Source organism: Macaca nemestrina, chromosome 3 (genome assembly GCF_043159975.1).
Source record: "Macaca nemestrina isolate mMacNem1 chromosome 3, mMacNem.hap1, whole genome shotgun sequence".
Lineage (NCBI taxonomy): Eukaryota > Metazoa > Chordata > Mammalia > Primates > Cercopithecidae > Macaca > Macaca nemestrina.
In genome coordinates, this window is record NC_092127.1 from 86489416 (window position 1) to 86514864 (window position 25449).

The following is a 25449-nucleotide window of genomic DNA, read 5'->3' on the forward strand; positions in this document are numbered from 1 at the left end:
AGCCTGAAGGCTGGTTGAGGACTCTTGCTGTTGCCAGTAATCACCTATTATTTTTATGTCATGTTATCTGTTTCTTCTTTGCCCATATCATGATAGTACCAGTGCTTCTTTTGAGAAGATGATTCTAGCAGGTCTCTGCATGTTGACCATTCATTCATTATACAAATAATTATTAGTCACCTACTATATACTAGATACTATTCCAGGTGTTACAGATAGAGCAGTAAACAAACAGACAAAAATCCCTGCCCTCATGGAACTAACAGTTGTATTGCAGGAATTTTTCATGATTTTTAAATTAAAAATATAAACTTGTCACAAATGGACATTTAGTGCTATAGATGTGCCAGAGACTATGCTAGGTGCTTTTCTGTCAATTACTTTATCTATCCCTACACTATTCCTTCAAGGTAGATATTTTTATTTTCATCTTATAAATGAGGAAAATAAAGTTTGAAGAGCTTGAGCAATTTGAAGATCACGCCATCTGTAAGTTGCACAGTCTGCAGTAAAATCTAGCTTTTGCTTTCAAGTATCGTGTTTTGCCCACTAAACCACAGATCTATTTAGCTACTATATGATAGATGTCTCTATTGCAGCAACTTAATGGGTTTAGTCAGATTCTGCAAAGTCCCTGGTAATTCTCTTATGTAACATATAAGTAAAGAACCTTACATGAAGCAATTTTTAATCTTCTTTTGATCTATTATGCATTGGGTTAATACCTAAGATGTGATTTCATATCTGTTTATGAAATTTTGCAGTGCTATGTTGGAATTGGCCTGACCAGCTCGTAAGAGTTGACTGTTAAGTTTTCAGAAGTTTTGCAAGCCAGTTGATTTCAGGTTGGTAGCTTCAAATTGACCACGATAAGTATTCACTACACTAAAGAAATTGGCAAACGCTACAAAATCAGGGTGTTTTGTTTTTCCTGAAGTGCAGTTGGTAAATATTTACTAACATACTCATCATCTACTCAATGGAGAACTATCATAGGAAGTTCTCTATCCTAAATAAGTTGTTCAAAACACTGGCAAACTCCTTCAACTTGAAAGATTTTCTACTACTTTCTAAATATATAAAAATGAACAACTGGATACATGTGATATCTTTTGGAGTATATTATCAGGCTGAAATGGGCATCATCCTATACTCTTAGGGCTACTGCTTATAACCTCAATGCCACAATATTTTTGTAGTGGGCTGAATGGTGTACCCCCAGAATTCATGTCCACCCAGAGCCTTAGAATATTATATTATCTGGAAATGGGATCGTTACAATTATGATTAGTTAAGATGAGGTCACATAGGGTTATGGATGTTGTAAACACAATGACCAGTCTCTAAGAGAAAGAAGAGGGAGATTTGGATACAGGGACACAGAGAGAAGACTGCATTCATGTGAAGATGGAGACAGAAATTGGAATGATGCAACTACAAGTCAAAAACTGCCATGAATTGTCAGCAACCACAAGAAGCTAGAAACAGGCAAGGAAGGATTCTTGCCTAGAGCCTTCAAAGGGGTCATGGCCCTGCGAAGACAGTGATATTGGACTTCTAGCATCCAGAACTGTGAAAGAATAAATTTTGGTTGCTTTAAAGCACCTAGCTTTTGGTCATCCGTTATGGCAGCCGGCAGTGAATGCTTTTAATTTTATGATGCCTTTGCATCCATTTTGAATATAAGCTGGACTTTCCCATACCTAAAGCACGGCTCAGTGACCGTCGACATAGTTTCCAGTACCACACCTCCTATCGGTTCCTTTATGTGGCCAATCTAGATATCTGCATTATACAAGGGCCACCTGGTGATCGCCTCCCCATGGACCAGCTACATGTAGCCTACCTGACTGGTCTTCCCTGATGCTCACACTTTGCATGGACTGTGCAGATATGCCACAGTGACTTCTTCGTCACAGTGTGACCTCCTGGAACTCATACCTGCTTGCTTGAAAACCACCTATTAAAACTCCCTGTGGGAAAACTGTTTGGATAATGTCCTGGACCCAGTAAAGGCAATGGCCCATGAGTTCCTTTCTCTCTCTTTCTCCACATGCTCCCTGACCTTGGTGTGTGGCCTCCCCTGGAGTGCTGTGCGCTCCCCAGGACCAGTAAGTAATAAAATCTTTATTTCCATGTTTCTCCTAATTATGGAAGGGGTGCTCTCTATCATAAGTATCCTAAATTAAAACACTGCCCTACAAAACGAATGCAACTAAAGAGCCTAACAAGAATTTAATAAATTCCTTTCTGGTTTCCTACCTATGAGATTTTCATAAGAAATCATGTGTTACAGCTAAAACAAAGCTTTTGACACAGCATCTGATCTCAGTCTTCTATCTTAATAACCCCAGATAGAAGAAAGGATATGGCATCAATATACAGTGGAAGCAATACTGATTAGAGACTGTACTAAAAATAAATTAATAGATTGGTGAAGGTTTTGTGTAGCTCCATGAATCCATAAATGAACCAGCAAAGCTGCCATTCAATATCTGTAGTAGTATATTTGGTTATATAAAAATAGAAGCAACTGTCATTTCTAAGTGCTTACTGTGTATCATGTACTGAATAACTTGATTTACACATATATCCTATGAAGTAGGTATTATTTTTTCAGTTTCATAGATGAGGAAGCCAAGTTAAGTAACACTGCAAGTGGCAAAACTAGGAACCAACATCATGCCCAGCCCTGAATCAAATGACTTCAGAGCCAATGCTTTAAAACCTAAAAGTGTGATCCACAACCACCTAAACCTCACCCCAGACCTAGAAACTGTAAATGTAGAACCAGAAATCTGCAGTTGTAATACCTCTTTCTAGGACTTCAACTAGACACCTCTTACTCCTTCTCTTGTACCTGCCAGCTCACCCTTTCTTTCAAATTATCCACGTTAACAACATTGTTGAATCATTTTCAGTGTCGCACATTTAATTTTAAAAATTCTACTTGGTTTTATTTTCATTCTGCCTGGTCTGTTTTCTATTCCAAATTTATTATGTATTTATATATCAAACAATTGGTAATTCAATTATCTGAAGATTCTGGGGATTTAATTCTGCTTTTCATTGTTCTGCCAATTCTTAAACAGAGTGGCTCATTTGCATACATATTTTCTAATTTTTGATCAGGAGCTCATGATTCTTTGAGCCACATACATTGTTATGTGTTTCTGAAAGGCTTGCGGGTATCCCCAATGTGGAACCACTTCATAATCATTTCTAGACTTGGGGTTTCCTACTCTATTCAGGGAGCATATGCTTAACTGTAAGAATTGGGCTTGTAGTTACTGATTCTCAAGAGAGGCATTTATCTTCTGATTCCCCTAGGCTGAGACAGGCAACTTCCTCATCACCTCTCTGCCTGGGGATCACCCATCAACAGAAACTATAGCCCTGAGAGAGTCCTGACTTAAGTGGAGGATTGCAGTTTCAATTCCTCAGATTGGAAAGGCCCAAGGCCTTATCTTTTGTCTCTAGGAAGCTGTTAAAAACAAAGCTTCTGGATTATCTAGGTCAGCAAATATTTCCAGGGCAGCTGTGGCCCCAAAGTCCATCCATATCCTATTGTGTTTTCCCAAATTTTTCTTTTGTTTTATGGCTCCCCAGTACTTTTCATACTTTCTAATAAACTCAGCTATGCATTAAAGAAAATGTTATACTTTTTTCTAGTGTTACTAAGTGTATTGTAGTGGGAGAGTTATCTACTCTACCAGGCTTTGGACATGGAATAAAATCGACATTTTAAATAAGTTCTGAAGGAGAGTTTTATGTATCATAAGGTTTGAGAGCCACACTGCACTGTCTCCCATAGAGCTCCTGAGAAAATCTGTTTATATAGCTCTACGTCTTTATTATCTCCTACCTTCAACTAAAACATGCTGGAAACTGTAACTAAGTAAGACAGCTTCACATTATCTTTTTTTCCTTCGGTCCAACGTTCTGCTACTCAAGGTAGAGTCAGGTGTTAACCAATCTTCTTTAAGTCATGGATGAATAAATAAAACTAAAGATTCATCTATATGCTTCCACCTAGGCTTCATAAAAATATTTGTACTGATTACAAATATTAGCAATAATTTGAAATCCTGTTTTTTTTCTTTAAAAAAATTTTTTTTATCGAGACAGGGTCTCACTGTTGCCCATGCTGGCCTCAAAACCCTGGGCTCAAGCAGTCCTCCTGCCTTGGCCTTCCAAAAGTGTTGAGATTATAGGCATGAGCCACTGTGCCCAGCTGAGGTTTATTCTTAATATTACATTGCAAGCAGTTTTCCATGTTGCACAGTATCCTCTCATCTTTTTAAAACACAGTGGCATAATATTCTATTCCATGGTTATACATTGAATATCTATTCAATTATCTGTTGTAATATGTTGCCATTATATAATGACATGTGTTCTTAGAAACTGTCATAGAATTATTGTAGAATCCAAGATTGGTTAGATGATGCACTGTGATTTAGCAATTGTGCAATGGGTCCCAGGTGTCTCTGTGGTTGAAACATTTTTGGACGATTCTGAGGCCCACCCACGACTGTCAACCATAGATTTAAAAGATTCCTGCAAAGTAGAGACAGATCCTTAATATTATGATAATGAATCGTAGTCCATGATGGTTAAGAGTGCAGGCCCTTAAACCATATGGCATGAACTGAAATCTTGGGCTCCATCTCTAAAAGCCTGTGGGACCCAAGTTAAGCTTCTTCATTTCTCTAGGCTTCAATTTCCTCATTTATAAAATGAGGATCACAGAACCTGTGTCAGTGGATTATTGTGATGATTAAATGAGATGATGTAAGTAAGCACAGCAAGCCATTCTTACAATCATTCTGTTGGGTGGAAGGGGACCTAAAGGCAAAAAGCATTATCTGTGAAAGTCTGCATGCACTTTCCAGCCCATGTCCATGAGACCCCAGGGAGGTGAAGGTAGGCTGGAGGCTTCTTATTTGGAAACCACCTGGAGGGTGGGGAGAAAAGACCAAGACTGCAGGGTAGCTTCCAGCTTCACCTCTGGACCCGCTGATGGGTTGAAAAACAACTTGTCTGTGGAGGAGGCAGTGGAACACACATGGAGATCTTAGTGCTTCTGTGTGTTCACCTTACCTTATCAAGGCAAACTGCCAGTATGTGACTTTATGAGGCCAAGACTCCAGAATAGAATGCCTAGAGTCGCCCCACTATATAATCTTCAGCCTGAGACCACTGGGTTTAAAAGAAGCCACCAGAGATTTGTTTCGGATTGAACAGTGGTCCCAGAAACAATCCTGTGTCAGGCAAGAGTGGAGGGCAGAAAAATGGGAATGGCCAATAGAGGAAGGTCACCAAGCCAGAACTGACAAAACAAAATTTACAATTCAGACAATTCTTAAATTCAAGAAGTGTATATCTCTCCTAATAATTTCTAAGGGTTAAGCTTCCCAGCTATTATCTGTGCTATAAGTCTTCTCTAATGAGTAGCTTTCTCCACTTTATAATGGTGACTTTCAATATATATAGTGGATTTAGAGGGCTATTTAAAAAAATATTTTACAAAGTAATATTTTGTTTTAGGACAAAATACAAAACTTCTGAACTACTTGCAACAAAAATTACCATAAGTCTCCATTGTGATTACATATGGGAGGGAGTTTTGTCTGCTTGTCTAGAGCAGTACCTGACACACAGTGCTCAATCAATATTTGTTCAGTGAAATGCCTCCTCTCTTTTGGCTTCAATCACTAATCGTGAGCTTCATGCTTAATCTGCAAATGTATGGAAGAGCAAGAAAGAAAAAGCAGTGAAGCCCATTCAACTCTTTCGGCCACCAATTCAGTTTCATCTTTTTTCCACCTACTAGAAAACTGACGGGAGGCTTTCTGGGCTATGTGTTGAGCAACATAAAGCGTTTCACTTCATTTAAAATGGATTAAAAATGCAACAATAAAAAAGAAAAAATCTTAAAAGGTATTATATAGATCATTTAAAAAGATAGCTGCTATCAAAAAGCTAAAGTGTTGATACAAACTATAGCATGATTCTTAACCATGTTTAAGTCTTTCCCTTTGAAAATATGATAAAAAGTTTACTCATCTCCCAAGAAAAAATGCACGTACATACATGTGTAAGTCTGCATATAAATTCAGGAATCTAAAAAGCCTCTGAAACCACCAACAGGGATCCATAGACCCCAAGTTACAAAGCCCTTCTGTTCAATAAGCAGCTTTCCTCATGGTTTACAAAGCACAGGGTATAATGTACATAGAGGATATGGTTATTTTCCCTAATTAACATACTCGTGCAGTGAACAGTGTAGGGGTTCAATGGAAATCCTAATAAATGCTATGAACTAGGTTCTATATGCACATCTAGCTGATTATTGGTGATTTTCTCCCCTGTTGTTTTAAGTAATTGAGTCAGATTAAATTATTTTAAATTAGCACTCCAAATAGATCCAAACCTCCTAAATCAGACAAGTCTATACAAAGGAAAGGGAGATTATGCAAGGATATGTGATATCCTCAAATGCCACGGCAGATCGGGTAGTCTCCATTTGACCTCGACAGAAACTTAACATTTAGCATTTTTAAGGAAAGGCAAGAAGAGTGGAGCCTTTTTTTTTTTTTTAAATCAGTAGTGGAAGGGGACAACAAAAAGCTGTTGTTGACCTAAACATTTCAACACGTCTTCCACTCAACATAAAACACTCAGGAAAGACAACATATGTGAGAACCAGCTTCCAGAAAATGTTTGATTAAAAATAGTTACGCTTCTATCAGTTGGGTTTCAAGTCCCTTGCATTTGATATTTACAACTAAAGAGAAACTAAGAATACTAACTGGTAAGCTATTTGTACTTTAAAATCAAAGTCATTCTTGTCAATTTCTGTTTTTGCATAGAATGGACCACACAGAAGGATGTGTCACATTAGTTAGGATGGGAAGGGGTGCTTTCTGTCATTCTAAAGGAGGACTGGCAAGAGTTTCTGAAGTCCCATGGGGCTGCTTCTCTTGTCATCCACCTCTGTGAAAGGGAACGCAGTTTGATTTTTAAAAGTTCATGCGTGGCTTTCGGGAAAAATAGGGAGGTGAGCCTTCCCTGGCACTCCTTGCTGAGTTAAAAACAGGCAGGGACAAGCTTGGCCTAGAGGAAGGTTCCTGTGCTTTTCTGCCAGCCTCTCCCATTAGGAGCTCCGTGATGAAATTACAATGGAAAAATCTTTAAAGAGAAATTTTATAGGCAGTATAATAGATTATTAAATGTTTAATGATGGGAAATTTTTCTTATGAAAGGACAAGATATAAGAGTTAGTCTGCATACTTACTTCCCCTAGATTTTTCTCTGAATATTATTTTTTGCTATAAGAGTCAGTGCAAACTCTACATTATGACAAATACATTTTTATCTAGACAGCAAAGAGGAATCAATAGGATCAAAGTGAGTACCAGTTAATCTTCAATGGAGTCCAGTTTTAACCCATGTTTGCCCTGAAAAGGAACCATCCTATACAATGGCAAATTTGGGTTGAAGTTAGTAAAAATTAATTTTCTTGAAAATGCCAGTATTTATAGATGCATTCTTATGTAGTACAAATATAAAAACATCTTGGGGAATGGAAGTTGAGAGTAGCAGTTTACCTAAGGAGAAGGAAGGAGGACAAAGTGATGGCTAAGTGGGGTTTTAGCTGTAACTATTTTATTTGAGAGAGAGACAGGAGAGAGACAGAGAGCGCTATCAAAAGCAAATAAGGTAAGATGCTAATACCTATTAAATTTATGTTATAGTACATAGTGTCTGTTATGTCCATTTTAAACTTTCTATATGCTTGAAATAATTTGTAATTTAAATTTTTTTTTTTAAAAGAACATGAAGACTTGCACAGCAAGATATTAGAAAGCTAAATGGAAATTTTCTTCTTAGCTATGTGAAAGACACAGGCAGAGCACCAGATGGTTCAGTAGCCTGAGTTCTAGAAATAATCTCAACATGGTAAGAGAGTTTGTAAGCCTAGCCTATACCTATGCGAAATAGGGTTTTATGCACAGGACACAATTCCAGTAGAAAATGCAGGATTTGTGTAGACTTCTAGAGTTGGTTTTAAAATGATTTAACGTGTGGCATCAAATTTGGACAATAGGTAAGAGAGTAACCCATACAGGCTATATTTTTACATGTTCTATAAAGTATAGTTTAGTGTCTACAGCCTGCAAACCATAGCCAGCCCCCAAAGCTTTCAAATTGGCCCCTGACTCTTTCCTGCTGTCTCCATATGACCAGGTATGCACCGAACTATCAGCATTTCCAGGTTCGTCTCCAGGCACCAGAATGGTAGCGCTCTCACAAAGGCATGACAGGAAGACAGGGCATGAGGCTGGAGGGAGAGAGGCTATAGCCAAGGAAATGCACAGCCCATAGCATTTTACTTTTAAGCCTGAACAAATGCACTTAATGAATATGTGGCAAATGTGAGGCTCAGAAGTATCACTTCTTTCCTCTAAATGTAAATGCTCTCCCTCTGAAGTTCCTGTGGGAATGACTTCCGAATTCTGGGGGTGAGTGTGGGGCCACCCTCCACGAGGCCTCTGCCCACCTAAAAGCATCATTCCATAGACCCTCCCATTGTTCACACACAGTGGACCTAACTCTCCACTTTCACTTTCTCTTCTGTAATACTTTATAACAGTCAACAGAACTCTCCCATTAGCTTTTAGGGTTATCAAAGCATATAAAATGTTGAAGATATATATTTTCTCTTTTCTGTCTTTCTCCTTAGTATCCAGGTATACTAACTCTGATATTCTAAGAGTAATTATACAGACACCATGATCATCATCTTGAAAATAAGAAATATCTACTAATAATCAAGAAAAGCACATTTATAAAGTAAGATACTTGGACACTTCTACGTAATCTATGCGAGACAACTTTATAGTAGAAAAGCATGCAAATGGGTAAGGTTACGGTTGATTCCTTGTTGCATCCACATCAGTGGTTCTCAAACAGGGGTGATTTTGCCCCCCAGGGGACATTTGTCAATGTGGAGACTTTTTGGATATCACGATTATAGGAATCCTATTAGCATTTAGTGAATCAAGGTCAGCGATGCTGCTAAATATTTTATAATGTGTCAGAGAGCCTCCCACAACACAGAATTTCCAAACCCCAAATGTCAATAATGCCAAGTTTGAGAAACTTCAGATGTATCCATCCCACTGTTTCCCTTATAGTCTCTCACCGAGCAGGCGCTTTGTAAAGTACCACAGAAAAGACACGTACAAGTTTAAAGGTCTTCCCGATAAGAAAGATGCATGGAGAACAATTTTTTCCTCTGCTTAAATATTAGAGGGAAAGGGGATTTAAAATTCCTTTGTAAACTTAAAGGTCATCCTGAGCAGAAACAACTATTAAAAGGGATATTTGGAGAAGAGCTCTGGAAAAAAAAAAAATACCTGGCCATTGTCTCTTTCTTTCTCTCCTCCCCATCCTACCAATTAAGAATTTCTTGGATAAATAAAATTACTTCCTTTAACTGTTAGGAACAGCAGAACCATTTCAATTTTCAGTGAACAATGACAAGCTAAGGGAACCATGACAGATTATATAGTCATATTCTCTAACCTCTAAGTTACTCCTCTTCTTTCAAGTTGATCAAATGCTTAATAAATGGATATTGAATTAGTGAATAAAAAATACATGATTTGGTGAAATAATGTGACTGCAGTTGAGCCTACTTTATTATTAGTTGTTTACATATCTATATTTCCCAGTACTAAACTCCTTGATATAGAAACTTTCATTCTACAAGAACATCTAATGCCCGTTAAGTTGTTGCATTTGTAAATTATTTTGTGACTGAGGCAGCAATATGTTTTTAAGTAGATGAAACCTCTACATGAGAAAGATGTATGAAGACTGGGAATAACTGGATGTATAAAGTTTTTTCTTAGCCAATAAACTTACAAGAAAGTTAATGCCATGTGTTTGTTAGTATCAAGAATTGTTACTTAGTCACAAAATACTAGAGAGAAGTAAACAAAATACCATAATTTATATTGTTTGTGCCAAGCCAGTCAGAAAAACCTCCCCGTTTTTCGCTTAAAGTTAATTCTTCAGTCATTATAGTTAGTGTCAATGCTGATAATGTGTCTTTCAATCTCCTTCTCACAAATATACACATACACAAACACATGATATTTATACATATGACACACAGACACTTGTTAAAAAGGTAAGTGCTGGGCCTGGCTCCCCAATACCTGAGTACCCACTGACCACTGAGCCTCTCTCTCCCTTGTTTTCAAGAGTTATTATTCTCCATGCCTTTTTACACCATTGTCCTCCCGTAATTTGTCCCTTATCTCCCTGCCCCCAGTACCCCAAATGCACACATTCTATCTGAGAGGTTCAGTGAGCAATAGCCTGCTGCAGGATATAGAACCACTAGTCTTGTGAGAAAGGCCAGTTATTATAATTCCACTCTCTGAGTCTGTTTGGGTTCACAGGCATTATACTTTTTACCTACCGAGATTTTTATGAGACTAAAAGAGATAATGTTATACAAAGTACTTGGCAAGTCTCTGGTGTTTAATAAGTGCAAATTAGTTTTTTATTGCTGCTTCTCATTCCTCATCAAGGTTCTAAAGGATGTGAGGCCATAAGACCGTGGTCTGCTTCTGTGGACTTAAGCCATCATATTTACCTGCCTAATTACCTTTAATAGAAAAACATCTTTCATTCCACAATTAGAGCTAAGAGACTTAAAATGCAAATATGACTAGTAGTACCCATACTAAATAATATGGGTGAGTTTCACTTGAAAGGTAAAGAATGACATCACAACATTTTGTCTTTTGTTTGGGAATAAGGACAAGATATTTAACAGGCCTGGGCCTAGAAGATGGGTAAGAGGAAAAGGAAGAAACAAAATGCAAGGCTGGCAAAACCAAAGACAGAATTCTTTTTTTTTCTTTCTTTTTTTTTTTTTTTTGAGACACAGTCTCGCTCTGTTGCCCAGGATAGAGTCCAGTGGCATGATCTCAGCTCACTGCAACCTCTGCCTCCCGGGTTCAGTGATTCTTGTGCCTCAGTCTCCTGACCAGCTGGGACTACAGGTGTGCACCACCACACCCAGCTAATTTTTGTATTTTTAGTAGAGATGGGGTTTCACCATAATGGCCAGGCTGGTCTCAAACTCCTGACCTCATGATCTGCTAGCCTCAGCCTCCAAAGTGCTGGGATTACAGGCATGAGTCACTGAGCCTGGCCAGATTTCTTTACATCACAACTTTGCTGAGGGCCTGCTCTATTGAGCTTCATCTACTTACAAAACAAACCAACAAAAAGACTGACGCCAAAAGTATGTTATATCCTGAGGGGCACACACACATAGTGAGAACTGTTTTGTCCAAGCCTTGAATTACTGACCAAATAATAACTTTTATGAAAGACTAAATTACAGTTGTTGACTGGGTTTATCTGCAGAATGATTATCAGTCTATGTTTATCATCAGTCAGTCTATGAAACATAGTAGCATATTATGAAATTGAAAGTCTCATATTAACTTAGAGAAAAATATTCTCAAACAAACAAAAAGCCTGAACATGGTAAAAGGTATGACCAAACACACCACCAGCATGTCACGCAGCATGTCATTCCAAGAGGGCCAAACATCTGCTCAGGCCAAGGCCCTAGGGTAATTTCAGGTTCTCTATGGAACATGTACACATTTTCTCATTTAAACTCTAAAAGACCTTACGAAGTATATACTATTAATATTTCTGCATTTTATACATTAGGAGACTGAAGTTTAGAAGTACTGGTTAAACCTATTCAAAGCCACACAGCTAATAGCAAAGTCTGGATCCAAATTCACAATCTCAAATAATATACTAAATAATCTGTACACTCAGTCACCTGTTTGGTTTTTCACTAAATCTCCAAAGAGTCAAAATTAACCATTTCTTTCAAAGACTTACTAAAGTTTCAGGAAGAATACAATTTTTAAAAACCTTTAAGATGATCAAGAAATAGTAAGTTTGTTAGCTAATGTTGAAGACATTTCTATTAAATTGAAATGTTAACAAAGTTTTAATATCTGTCACTTCTATTCCTAGGAGACAAATGTCTATTTAAAAATTTTAATAATCATGTGAACACTTCAGCTTAGAGGCAAAGGCAACCTGTACTCATTTAAAGCAATTCCTTGGAAATCCTAGGAAATCAAATTTTCCAGAATTCAAACAGAAGGAGAGCTACCACAAACTTACTTTGACCTGAGGATAAGACTTCTTGTTCTTTTCGCTAGAGGCACCAGGTAGTCCACCATGGGATGGGCCTTCACAAACATAACGGAAACGAAATCCTCTCTGCAAAGGTGAACGTTAAACCAATTAAGTTTGAGAAATACTTATTAAACATTTCAGCAAGAAATATACATACAAAGTTTTAAATCTTATGTCTACTAAATGAGAGAAGAAAAACATGAATCTGTGAAAGAGAGCTCTGTAAATGAGAATCACTTTTCCCATAATCTTACTATGAAAAATGGTATTGATATTTGTACACTAAGATATGACTAAAAAGCCAGGTACCTAAGCCCGTGGGACCTCTCATGCTATGCATGTGTGGAGAGTAATCTGCTGAAGAGTTTAGGCTTTCGACTCAACATGTTATGGCTTATTCTAGTCAGAGTTCCCTTGTCTTAAATTGCTGCTGCCAAGCTCTGAACTTTACCATATTAATAAAAGCTATGCTTCCTTAACTCTTACTTAAAGACATTCCTTTATCTACTCTGATTACAGCTGCTTCAGCAGGGACTACAGAAATGTTTGTTTAGATATACTGTTTCAGCGTTGTAGAACACACCCTATGCTAGACCCTGCATCTGCTCAGCTTCTCTCAGCATTTCAGAGGATAAGATTTTTGTTTTTACGATTATTGATATGGTCAAGCTCAAGAATGAATATTAACCTACCAGAATCATTCCAAAACTAGATAGTTCCCTTAAATACTATCTAACCCAGAAATTTCATAGATGTAGTTAATTAATGAAGAGTTAGCTGGAAGCCTTCACTATATAAACTACTGTGGGCTGACAAAACACCTAAGAAGTGCCATGTTTTTTCGTTTGTACAAAAGAGAAGATTATACCAGACCATCTTTAAGGTCTACTCCAGTTATAACTTCTTATGATTTATAAAGCTAACTTAATTATTCACATTTGTATACAAAGAATAAAACAAGGATAATTATGACCTCATCATCATATTAAGGGAGGTTTCACTGTATTTCCTGATTCAACTTTATAATGATGTCAATCAATTTGTGGTAGTGTTAGCAGTTTATAACCACATAATCGCTTAAGCAGATGATTTTCTTTTTACAGATTCACTTTTTGGTGAAAAGAAAATACGTTAAGATTTTTTAAGGAACATTCTCACCTTTTGTTTCTACTGTGGGACCAACTCTGCATATACAGCACTAGATCATCTGGCCATCAGCTCATCACACCCACTAGCTGCTGGTGGGGATTCGCTCCCTTACTCATTAAATTGTAGAACCCCAGCAAGCATGCAGATTTTGACAGCTTTGAGCTCATGAACCAATGTAAAATGTGTGCACTACTTAGACTGTACTACATTTCATTATGCCAAGTATGGTCTTGCAGTTTCTGAGCAGTCCAGGTGCCTTGAACTGATTTAAATCTCTGGGAAGCATCTGGAACTGTTCCTATATTCTCCAAAAACTTCCTGATTTCCAAAGATCAGTCCTCAAATACATTTACCAGAGAAGTAAGGCCTAAAGTAAATTTCCTAGTCTGGGAAATTTCCTCAGTGCACACATAGGTCTAAAGTGTATGATCAACTCATCACAGTGAGACCTAAAACAACTCCTTGGGAGATTCCAGATCTAAACACAAGTGAAGCCTTTGGAGATGAAGTTTCAGAGGTAATTCCTTTGTTTTGATTCTCACACAATTCAAATTTTAAAATAATTTACAATTTCAGCCCTATGCCTTTTGTAAGCAAACACTGTTGGTTTTTTAAATCATTAAACGAAGTTTCTAAAACCATAAAAAAAACAACACATGTATAATAGCCTCCAGAATTAGCTAACCATAAGAATACAGGTTTACTTGACTGCTAATCAATTTAAACGCAGTTTGAGTTTTTGAATAGTATTAGTTAATTAACACTGATTAATATGCAACAGAACTGGATGTTCTAAAAATTAGTAGTCTATGCTATGACTCATCTCTGTCAGAGCTGGGGAAAATCTGTGGCTAAGAGGTCCCAAAGAAAAAAGAACCTTTTTCTAACTTCAAAAAAAAAAAAAAAAAAACGAAACACACACAATTCATTACCTTTAATCACAAAATTCCTTTGGGGCAGTTGGAAAAATATAGACACATATGTGTTTCTATCTTATTGGGAGTGGTGTCAAATAGACTATAAATACTTAATAGACATTTTTGATGGTTGCATAAAAGTATCTAAATCCTCAGAAGTTTTTAACCTGAGGATGAAATTTTATAACTTTTTTCAGGAAGATGTTGTCAAATGCATTTCTGATTCTAAATTTCTGAGATTAAAGTTTTGCCTTTAATCCACATTCACTCATCTCAGTAACTCCATTTGCTTAAAATGAGTCATCAACCTCAAAGGCAAGGCTACATCCATTCAGTCAGAAAGTCTGACTTGAATACAACCTTCTTACTTTCACTGAATTCAGATATCAAAATAGCATCACTTTGGTAAACACACTGTTTTACTCACATAAGCTTTTATATGAATTAAATTTTGAATTTTGGAACTACATTAACCCTTCAGGTAAATCATAAATGCCAATTTTTCCTTATGACGGTTGGATCCATAATAAGGAATTACATTTAAAAATTCTTATTGTAGTGCTATGCTTATGAAAATGATATTGGAGAAAATACTTTGGCATATGCAGACAAATAAATTTTAGTTGATTTCTGTTTCATAGACTACCTACATCTTAAAAGCTGGGAAATTTTCCAGGATGCCAAAAATCCCATAGAATTTTAAGGGATAAAATTCCACTGGGAATTGATGACCTTCTGTGAGAAATAACTGCTAAAAAGAGTTGAACATGGTGGTAAAGCAACGGAGTTTTACTGGCAGCCTGTGGAGTCAGGATATGACACCTGCAAGAACTAGAACCATGCCCCAAAGTTTCATATGGCAGCAAAATCTTTCATCTAATTTCAACCTTACAAGGATAGCCTGTTCAGCAATCATTAAGACATTTATATCAAATGCTGACCAAATATAATATATATATAATGTCACGATTCTGGAAACCACAATGCAGTGGATGCTTTATTTAAGCTTGTGACCTAGTTAGCATGTGTTAAATGTTACAAAATGCAAAAGTGTTTCACTCACCTGAGCTAATGAAAAGAATACTTAGAAAATGTATTGGGTAATATAGCTGCAAGAGGACAGGTATCCATATCCTCCATCACACAAAACTGTGATTAGTTCATCCATCCAAAGATTTACCGACTGTCCTCATTCGGTGGGGAACTATACCATCACTTCCATTCCCTAATAATTGAAACCTCCTATATGCAGACATTAAGGATTGCCTTTCTTTCTCTTTCACAGCATTGGTCCCATCCAACTTCCTATAAATATCCACAGACTTGGATACAGTGAGGAGGCCATGTCAGTTCTGCGCTATCCTCTACAGACTCTAGTGGTAAGGGGAAGAGCCTGATAAAATGTTCCTCTCCTGACTCCAAAGAGGCTGAGTCTAAAGCTAACACCAGAGGGAAGAGAATTCAATAGTTCATTCTAACATTTTACTTCCCACTGGTACTTTTAGTATGTTAGGTTACATGTTCCAAGGGCAGCACAGAAAAGGCTGGGGCTACCAAAGGAAGGAGGAAGGCTAAGAGGTACTACATGTGCAAGGATAATAGAGGGATGTCGTTCAGTACATGTGAACTGTATGCATATGTACTTCTTCATAAATGAAAATAAATGCAAATCACCTCTGCCTTTCCTGGAAGTGGCTGATAAGTTAAGCTAGTAGAGACAGCAGAATACTGTAATTAACTGTAATTATAATACTGTAATTAACTGCAGTTTTACATAACTATGTACTGAGGCTCAGGACAGTGTGAACAATGACTAAGAGAAATGTAAAGTGAATGAAGAAAGCTGTTACATAATTTGTCAGGTTGTTGATCTTTCAGATAAGCTACTTCCTTCATAGAATTCATTTATTATTCTTTAGTGCTTATGATCTCAATATTAGACACTGGAATCTAACATTTAAAGTCCCACCCCTTTAATCTTACCTGTTTAGGTTGCTCTAATATTTGAAGATATGGGCCATCTGCTAAAAACAAAAACAACAAACAGAAACCAAAAGAAACTGTGAGGCTTCTCAAATTTGGTATAAAATGTAAAGCAAGTCAAAAACTGAAATTATGTTTTTATGTAAAAATTTTAAATGAATTTTTGGTTAAAATTCCACAAGGATATAATTTCTCTTCCTTGTTTGAAATATTAAATTAACCCTTATTTTAATAATACTTTTACAAGTTTAGCGAATCACAATAAATAAATGTTTGTTGAATGGTGATGGCACATTTCCTAACCCAATAAAAGGCATACGGCTGGCAAGAATTGATGTCAACAGCCTTCATAATCTTGTCTCCTAACAAAGCATTTTAAAATGACAAATACCAACTAAAGGCAGCAACCACTTCTGGGCACTATGACATTTTCTTTGGCCTTCACATCATTAGACACTGACTTTCATTCCTCAAAGACAGTGGGCTTAATGTGAAATTAAAAGATACTGATCTAGCAACCTGCATATATATGCATGATAGATAATGATTTCGGGCTACCTCTTTTTCCTTACACTAGGTTTTCTGTTTTTTTTACTTAAAGGGAAAGGACCTTCATTCCTTAACTGGTTAGTTTGTTTCCCCTTTCCTCCCTGACACTCCCAATGTAATTTGTTCTATCAGACGTGGTAAAATTTTCATATTAATCCATAACTTTTGATGTTTATATGCAATTTTGAATATTGTGCTGTCATATAAACTACGTTCTAAAACAGTTCAGACATTTTATAAAATACTGAAAATAATTTAATTGAAGATAGGTGTATGCAAATTAATTATTGTATAAACACAAAGAAAACTAGAGGCTTAATCCATACCCAAAATTCAAAGGAAAATCAGAATCTCTGATAACATAAGTACAAATTGTTCAATATGAAAAAGTCCTTCAGCTTCCCAGCTGATTTTTATGTCAATAGTATAACTCATAGCTCTGCAATAAATAAAGGGATGTGGTGGTTCTCATTTATTTGAATGTATATTAAGATGTTTAGTGCTAAAAATATTTTAGGAGAATGCTTGTATGTCCATTTTAATCTTCATTTTCTTTCAGAAGAAGCTCAAGACCTCTTATTTTAGATAAATTTGTGAGGAGATAAACCTTCAGGTTGAAATTAAAAATAAACTATAACATAAAAGAGAATTTATTTTTATTTATTTATTTATTTTTTTTTTGAGAAAGAGTCTCACTCTGTCGCCCAGGCTGGAGTGCCATGGCACAATCTCGGCTCACTGCAATCTCTGCCTCCGGGATCAAGCAATTCTCTGCCTCAGCCTCCCGAGTAGCTGGAATTATAGGCATCCACCACCACACCCAGCTAATTTTTGTATTTTTTTAGTAGAGACAGGGTTTCACCATCTTGGCCAGGCTGGTCTTGAACTCCTGACCTCATGATCCACCTGCCTCGGCCTCCCAAAGTGCTGGCATTACAGGCATGAGCCACCTCGCCCGTCCAGAGAACTTATTTTTATCTTTTCAATATTATGATAAATCAGGATAAGGCTAGAGAACTGGAAAAAACAAGGGTATAATTACTTCCTGTTATTATTCAAGAAATTTACAAGGAAGCCAGTTGAAAAATGACTGCATCTGAAATGAAGCATACACAAGAAAAAAAAGGGGGGAGTCACTGGTCAATGTATTAAATTACCATCTTTTGTCTGTATGAAATTCACCCCTGGACGTTTTAAATTACTTTTAGAAATATAAGCATAATTTAAAAATTCCCCCCAAATAGCTAGAATTTAATTTTGGATAAGGAAATAAAATTGATTAGAAATAGAAATATTTTCACACTAAGATACAGCCTGTATGACAATGGAACACTTATAAAAATATTCCCTGTTATAATGGTGAAAGAACGTATCAAGATAGTTCTCTAAGACAGCAACATTTGGATGTCATGAAAAATAGAGGAGTTGGAAGCAAGTTTACATTAAACTTCAAGTCTCTCACTTTTTAACTCTGCTAAAAACACCCACAAATCTGCCATTATTTTTCCTGTAGGATTTAATTTCCTTTAACTATGTGAAAATTCATGTAAAATAGAGCCATTTTTTCTCTTTCAGGAAACACATTAAAAGTTAAATCAACTAGAAAATTAGATTTGATATGCATATATTTGTTGTTTTAAGGCCAACATTCTTTTGGCCACCTTTCTGTGCCATGAAAGGGACATTCCACTGTGCAGAGAAATTTAACTTTAGACCTAAGATTTATGTCGTATCCCATAGTCTTCAACAAGTACTAGATCTACTAAAGGTTTTAGATTTCAAAAAATCTAGTAGACTAAAATAATCCATTTTACAGTTACAAGTTAATATTGGTTTAGATAATCAACCTCTCTACCTCTTCAAAAATTTGAATACAACATCCTATATATCTTGGACTATAAAAATTGTACTATGATACTGCAATGAAGAGGGAAAAACATACAGATAAAAATGATGGGGTAAGAACTAACAAATTAGATTTTTAGGTGTAATTTGAATAGTTTTTCTAATATTACGGCAAAATAATTTCTACAACACAAAGCTGTGACCACAGAATATTTACTGAGATGGTTATTTTGATAATCTTATTTTCATGCCCATAAATCTGAAGGAAAAAAATTAAGAAAACATCTGCCTCAGGATACTGTTTGGTATTCACAAGACACTAAGAGGAAATGTGTGTATTTCCTGTGGACAGAACCAAGATCTTATATTTTCAATAATACATTAATACTAAGAAAAATACTTTGAACTCTAGAATTAAAAAGTTCACAAGAAACACACACACTACCAACACATTTACTGGTTCACAGGAAGCTGACCTAGAGCTCACATTGGAAAGCACTTCACAAGATCGCAGACATGGCAGCCTAAAAATAATGTTTTGTAGGGGGTAAAGAGAGAAAAACCTCTGAAATACACCTTCACGAGTGAAGGTGAAAGTATAGTAGATCTACTTTTTTCCCTCCCATGAACTCCTAGAAATACCAAAGATAAAAACGCAGGAAAAGTTTTCTGATCTAAAGCAAATGAAAAGTAAATACTGTAGTAACCATGATAATTTTAAATGAGGATAATACAAATTGGATAAAATCTCCCAATGAAGACAAGCAAGTCCCTGGTAAATAAAAGAGCTGATGCCCACTTCAGTGAGTACCAAACTCTTTTACACTAACCTCTATAATTCACTCACACTGCTTTTGAACATCTGTTAAGTCCCACTGGTGACAGGTGAAGTGAGGAGAGAAACAGAACATAAAAAGAGCCATCACACCAAGCTTACATACAAATAAACCAATTTTTTTTAAGAAAGAGGCAAAATGAGTTGTTGTTGTTTTTTATTACTCTTATGAAATTAAACAGTTGCTGATGGGGACAATTAAAACAGTCATGTTAGAAGGAAGGATTATGAGTTTTATCCAACTTGTCAGAGTGCAAAGTTTTAAGCGTTTATAAAGATGATTTTTCTACTGAGATGATTTTTACAATTTCTGTACACTTTGATTCTCCAGTGACTGGCACACTGGTAGCACACAACAGGCCCTCTTAAATGTTTGAAACAGAAATGAAGAGTAGAGACTGCCTCGTGTGAATCTAGGAGAAGGGACTTAAAAGGAATACAGAGATAATAAAGAAAATCCTTATATTGAGTAAAGAAATTCCTTCTGAGTAGTCGTAGCAGATATGAAATGCAGTAAACCATACAAGGGGTAATTGAGACGAAATATTTTTGTGTAAATATATTTCAAGAAAGTATATTAAAAGATTGGTTTTTAGAACAAATCATCATTTCCTTTCTAGGTACACAACTGAATTTCTAGGAGACACTATTAACAAATCCCGCATTTTACTAAGACTGAAAGCAGAACAACAGAGTAACAGGGATGCGTTTTCTTACCTGTTGGCAGTGCCATCTGTGGTTGAAATACTTCTGGATTAAATATTGTATGAGTCAAAGAAGGATCCAAATGAAACATCTGTAAAGAAGAACATTTAAATGTTTCAATCATTTTTTCTACATTATATGAAAAATTTGAAGTTGGGACACCAAAAACTTTATAATAGGAATGAAACTAAAGCCAAAAACAAAAATCTGAAAATATTTTAAATCAGGATTTCAGAAGATCTTCATGAGACCTAGGTAAGTTCTCATGTGTACAAAACTTTATTTAGGGTTGGACAACATTTAAGTAACAAAGGGATTTGAGAAGCATAACTCGGCTATAAAGTCCCCAGAGGCAGGGACCTGGTCTAGCTTGCTTACTGGTATATCTTCAGGGCCAAGCACATGCTTATCACAGAACAGATACTTAAATAGTTGCTGAATGAATGATTTGAAGCTTGTACTCTCTTAGAAGTATAAACAACATGAGTTGAATATAATCCTAGAAATCAGTACTTCATCTATGGTGGTAAACATACCCCTCATCTAGCTATCCAATGTCAAGACCTGAAAGAATGACAGAGAGTACCTCTGGGACTATTTACAGAATAACAGAAAATATAACTGACAGTACAAGGAGTAGAAAACCAAGCACTGAGCTCACTCATTTCTTTTACCTTCACTTTCCTAGTATAACACAAAATATCTGGAATTTAGTGGGTGTGGTAAGCTGAATCATGACCCCCTAAACATCTCTGCATCCTAATCCTCAGAACCTGCGAGTGCTACCTTATATGACAAAAGGAATTTTACATATGTCATTAACGTAATGATATTAAGATGAAGAGAGTGTCCTGAATTGCCCAGGTGGGCCTGACGAGAGGGATTCAGGAAATCACACTGAATATTAGGAGGTGTGCCAATGGAAGCAAGAGGCTGGTATGATAAGAGGGTACACAAGGAAAGTAGGCAGCCACTAGAAGCTCAAAAGGCAAAGAGATGAGAGTCTCAAGAAGGAAAGCAGCCCTGCCAACACCTTGATTCTAGACTTCTGAGCTCCTGACTCAGAAGTATAAATTTGTGTTGTTTTAAGCCACAAGTATGTGGTAATTTGTTAGGGCAGCAACAGAGTGAGCATGCAGTATATTTTGAAGACAGTAAATTCTATCTTAATAAATTACTATTCATTACTTATCAAAAAAATTTGTAACCGCTGGTTCATTTCGGATTTTAAAACCATATTTCTAAGCTTGCTATTTCTTTTAGCCTAAAGAAGTTATATGGTTGAAATGTCTGTGGACAGCATGGAAACCAGCCATATTTCACTTTTGATGAGACTAGTTAGTAAGTGTGCTGAACTCGCTTTTCGTTTCTTTTAGTAGCCAGTGTTACAGCTTGTCTCCTGTCCTTAGTAGTAAATAACTGGAAGTTCTGCGGTACCGAAGATTTTAGTACGCCTAGTTAAATTAAGAGTTAAGACAAATGTCATTTAAATAAAGAGTACTTCAGATCCATTTGAGGGATGCAAATTTTCAACTGAGGAAAAAAGAATGCGCTTCACTTCAATGCTTGTAAGAGTAAAAACTCACTGATGCTATTCATTGTTTGCTGAAAAGGAAATACAGGAATGAAAAACCATGTTCTGCAAAAATGGGCCTCATTTCATAGAGGATTTTAACAGTCTCAGAGCAAACTGAAAACCTAGCAGGAAAACTCTTTCCTGTGGTGGCTAAATGACTGGTGAGTGGGCAAAAGGGCTCGCCTTAGGAGAGAGATATACTCTCCACTTCAGACTAAGAGAGTAGTTGTGTTGTGCTGCAGCTGGCATTGTTTATTAGTTCAGGGTGGAGAGCAAATTCCAGACTCCACTAAAACACTAAGGACAAGCAAACTTTACAAAATATAAACCATCAAGCTCAAGCCAAGAAAGAAAAAAACTTCAAGACCTCTTGCCTCAAAAATGGAAATGTCAGAACATGCCCCACCCCTTTTACTGATGATCGCAAAGATGCCCACATAAGAAAAACTTTCAAAATGAATGTTTTCGGCAGGTTTTACTCTTCTGTGGCATAAAGAATCATCTCTTGTTGATAAGATTTCCTGTGTACAGACAGGAAAGGATGGTTTAAAATCAAGCAGAAACAATCCTCATGCTGGTTAGTTCGCCCTTAATTGTTAGAGAGAGCATATTAAAAGCGAAAGGTAAAACAAAGGGTTTTGATAATACAATTAACCAAATGTCTTTGTTTCAATAAAAGAAAATGTTCCTAGATTTATCCTAAATCACCATTAAAAAAATAAAATTAGAAAGGAGCATCTTAATGCAAAAAGCAATGCATAGTCATTATTTCCAAATCAATCAGAATATTACCCAAAGTAATAAATGTTATATATGTCTATTTTATTTATAGAAATAATACCAGAGCCTTTAAAACGTATTCCACTTCTGGTTTTATTTTTCTGGCTGATTCTTTGCATGTGCAATTTCGGAAATCCACTATTTTAAATGATTGCCACTAAAATTTAAATGTGACCAGGCTATCCTGGCACCTAGTATTCCTTATCCTTGTCTAGTCTAGCAAACTACATCTTTCAAATCTCAGCTTACGAAGACTTCCTTTGGAAAGTCCTCCGTAACTCTGCTCTTCCTCCAAGGTAGCACCTAGTGATGCTGCTGAACATTTCTATCCCCCTCTGCGTAGAATACTACTAGAGCATATATCACCATATGAAAACAATGTCTGTTTTCATATGGTGATATATGCTCTAGCAGTATTCCTATTACAGTAGTAGCTTCCTGAAATTAGAGTGTATCTATCACTTATTCTTTTCCCCCTAAGCCAATGTTCTGGCACAAAGTAATGCCTCAATAAATAGCTGATGAATGAACACATCTCCATGTTTGAAATACTTCTTGGAATCATTACATAAAAAATTTAATATTGCCATTATAATTGCTCCAGAGTCTGAAAATTGCTTTCAAATGATTATGTATACACATATACACACATATATACACATATATATACACAAGAAAGAGTGAAAAGAGAAAAGCAAAAATGTTGGTTTTAAGAACCAATGATGAGTTGATGGGTGCAGCACACCAACATGGCACAAGTACACATATGTAATAAACCTGCACGTTGTGCACATGTACTCTAGAACTTAAAGTATAATTAAAAAAAAAAGATAATTTAAGATACCATAAAAAAAAGAACCAATGTAGATTTGTTAGACTATTCCAACATTTCTATTTATTTTTTCCAACATTTTTCAAAATAAAATATAGGAGAAAAGGAAAAAAGGACACTGCTATCCTTTCATAACCACTAATATAATGATAGGAACAGTTTTATGCTTCAAAGCACATTCATCGAATATTTTTGACTCATCCCTGTTAGTGTGGTGCTAGCATTTCTATATTGCAAGTGAGAAAAGTGAGGATTATGGGGACTAAGTGATTCTTCAAGTCTGAGGAGCTGATCTGTAGTAGTCAGTACTTATATAAAGATCTTCAAATTCTGAGTCCAAAGATCTTTTCACTACAACAATCTGTCTCCTTACTAGATCAGTTTTAAATAAATTTTTTTTTTGGTATAAATTGATGGGGTACAAGTGTAATTTTGTTACATGCATAGATTGTATAGTGGTCAAAACAGGGTTTTTAGGGTATCCATCACTCAAATAACATACATTGTACCCATTAAGTAACTTCTTATCATCCACCCCCATCCCACTGCCCTCCCACACCTCACCTTTCTGAATCTCCATGGTCTGTCATTCCACTCTCTACATCCATGTGTACACATTAAATATGCCAAGGGGCTGTAGTGGGTTAAACTGTGTTCCCTCCCAAAAAGACACCTTTAAGTCCTAATCCCTGGTACCTGTGAATGTGTCTTTATTTGGAAATAGGGTCTTCGAAGATATAAGCAAATTAAGATGAAGTCATATTGGATAAGGGTGCACCCTAAATCCAATGATGCCTTTATAAGAAAAAAAGAGAAGGAGATTTAGGTTTAGAGACACAGTAGAGACACACAGGGAAGAAGCACATGTGACGATGGAGGAAGAGATTGGAGCGATACAGCTACAAGCCAAGGATTCCCAGTAACCAACCAGAAGCTAGGGAGAGGCATGGAACAGATTCTTCCTGAGAGCCTCCAGAAGGAGCCAACCCTGCCAATACCTTCATTTCACACTTCTAGCCCCCAGAACTGTGAGATAATGTATTCTGTTGTTTTAAGCCATCAGGTTTGTGGTGATCTGTTATGGTAGCTCTAGAAAGCTAATACAATAGCTATCCTGTAGCATATATAATTTTTATGCAACAATGTGTACGAAAGCAGGGTGTGTTACTCATTTTACATGACATATCCTCTCCAACTTCACATGAAAGGACAGAGAAACTGAAATCTAAAAAAAAAAATACTAATTTTAGAATTTTCCTAGTGCTAACTTACTGTTGTCTTTGTATATTTTAAAATATGAATATATTTAAATAGAATTGCCAGTGAGATTATGACACTTACTTGTTCAGGCCTTCCCAAATATGGATCATCTTCTGCCATTCTGAAGCTGTATATTAAAACAAAACAAAACAAAACTGTAACAACATAATAAACTTTAAAAATTCTATCACCATGGAATTCATGCAGGAATAAACTATATTATACCAATAAGACCAAATATAATCCTTTTTTGAAGACCATAGGAGGAGGACATGATGTAGTTCCTCTTTGGTATCTAAATCTAACAACAAGGAGATTGCATAATCAAGGAATTACCACTTACGTATGATTCAATACCCTCGTGTTAAGCTCACCACAGTGCCCTGAGTTTGGTACAAATGATCTTTACGCTTTGTATAAAAAAACATACATACTGTGATTCTTAGAAGCCATTTCTTTTTATCACCCTCTGAACTTGAAGGATTCACAATCTTAGTTCCTTAAGTATATTGTTTTCCAACCCTTCTTAAACTTTGTGATGGTCCCAGAACTGTCTCAAAGTTTTCTACAAGGTTGAGAAGCTCAAAAGGGACTGATCAGTATTCTGCATAGCACAAGGGGAGGACTCCTATAGTGTACCAGGCTCTGTCCTCTAGCACAGGGGGTCCCCAGACCCTGGGCCATGGATAAGGCAGGACAACAGGAGGTGAGCAGTAGGCAAGCCAGCCAAGCTGCATCTGTATATACACAGCTGCTCCCC

The 25449-nt window shown here is 36.4% G+C and overlaps 1 protein-coding gene across 2 annotated transcripts in view; it reads right to left on the bottom strand.

The window, feature by feature from the left end:
* The window catches only part of LOC105486337 (nuclear factor kappa B subunit 1), a 123121-nt gene that overhangs the window by 74674 nt on the left and 22998 nt on the right, over nt 1-25449 (bottom strand). The window contains exons 2-5 of one of the 2 annotated variants that reach the window (XM_011749189.3): nt 24771-24816; nt 20254-20332; nt 16308-16345; nt 12244-12342 (exon numbers count right to left, since the gene is read on the bottom strand). In XM_011749189.3, the coding sequence (XP_011747491.1) occupies nt 12244-12342; nt 16308-16345; nt 20254-20332; nt 24771-24809 (255 nt within the window). In that variant the 5' untranslated portion in view covers nt 24810-24816. Of the gene's footprint in view, nt 1-12243; nt 12343-16307; nt 16349-20253; nt 20333-24770; nt 24817-25449 lie in introns of both variants that reach the window. The other variant, XM_011749190.3, reaches the window with a different exon arrangement.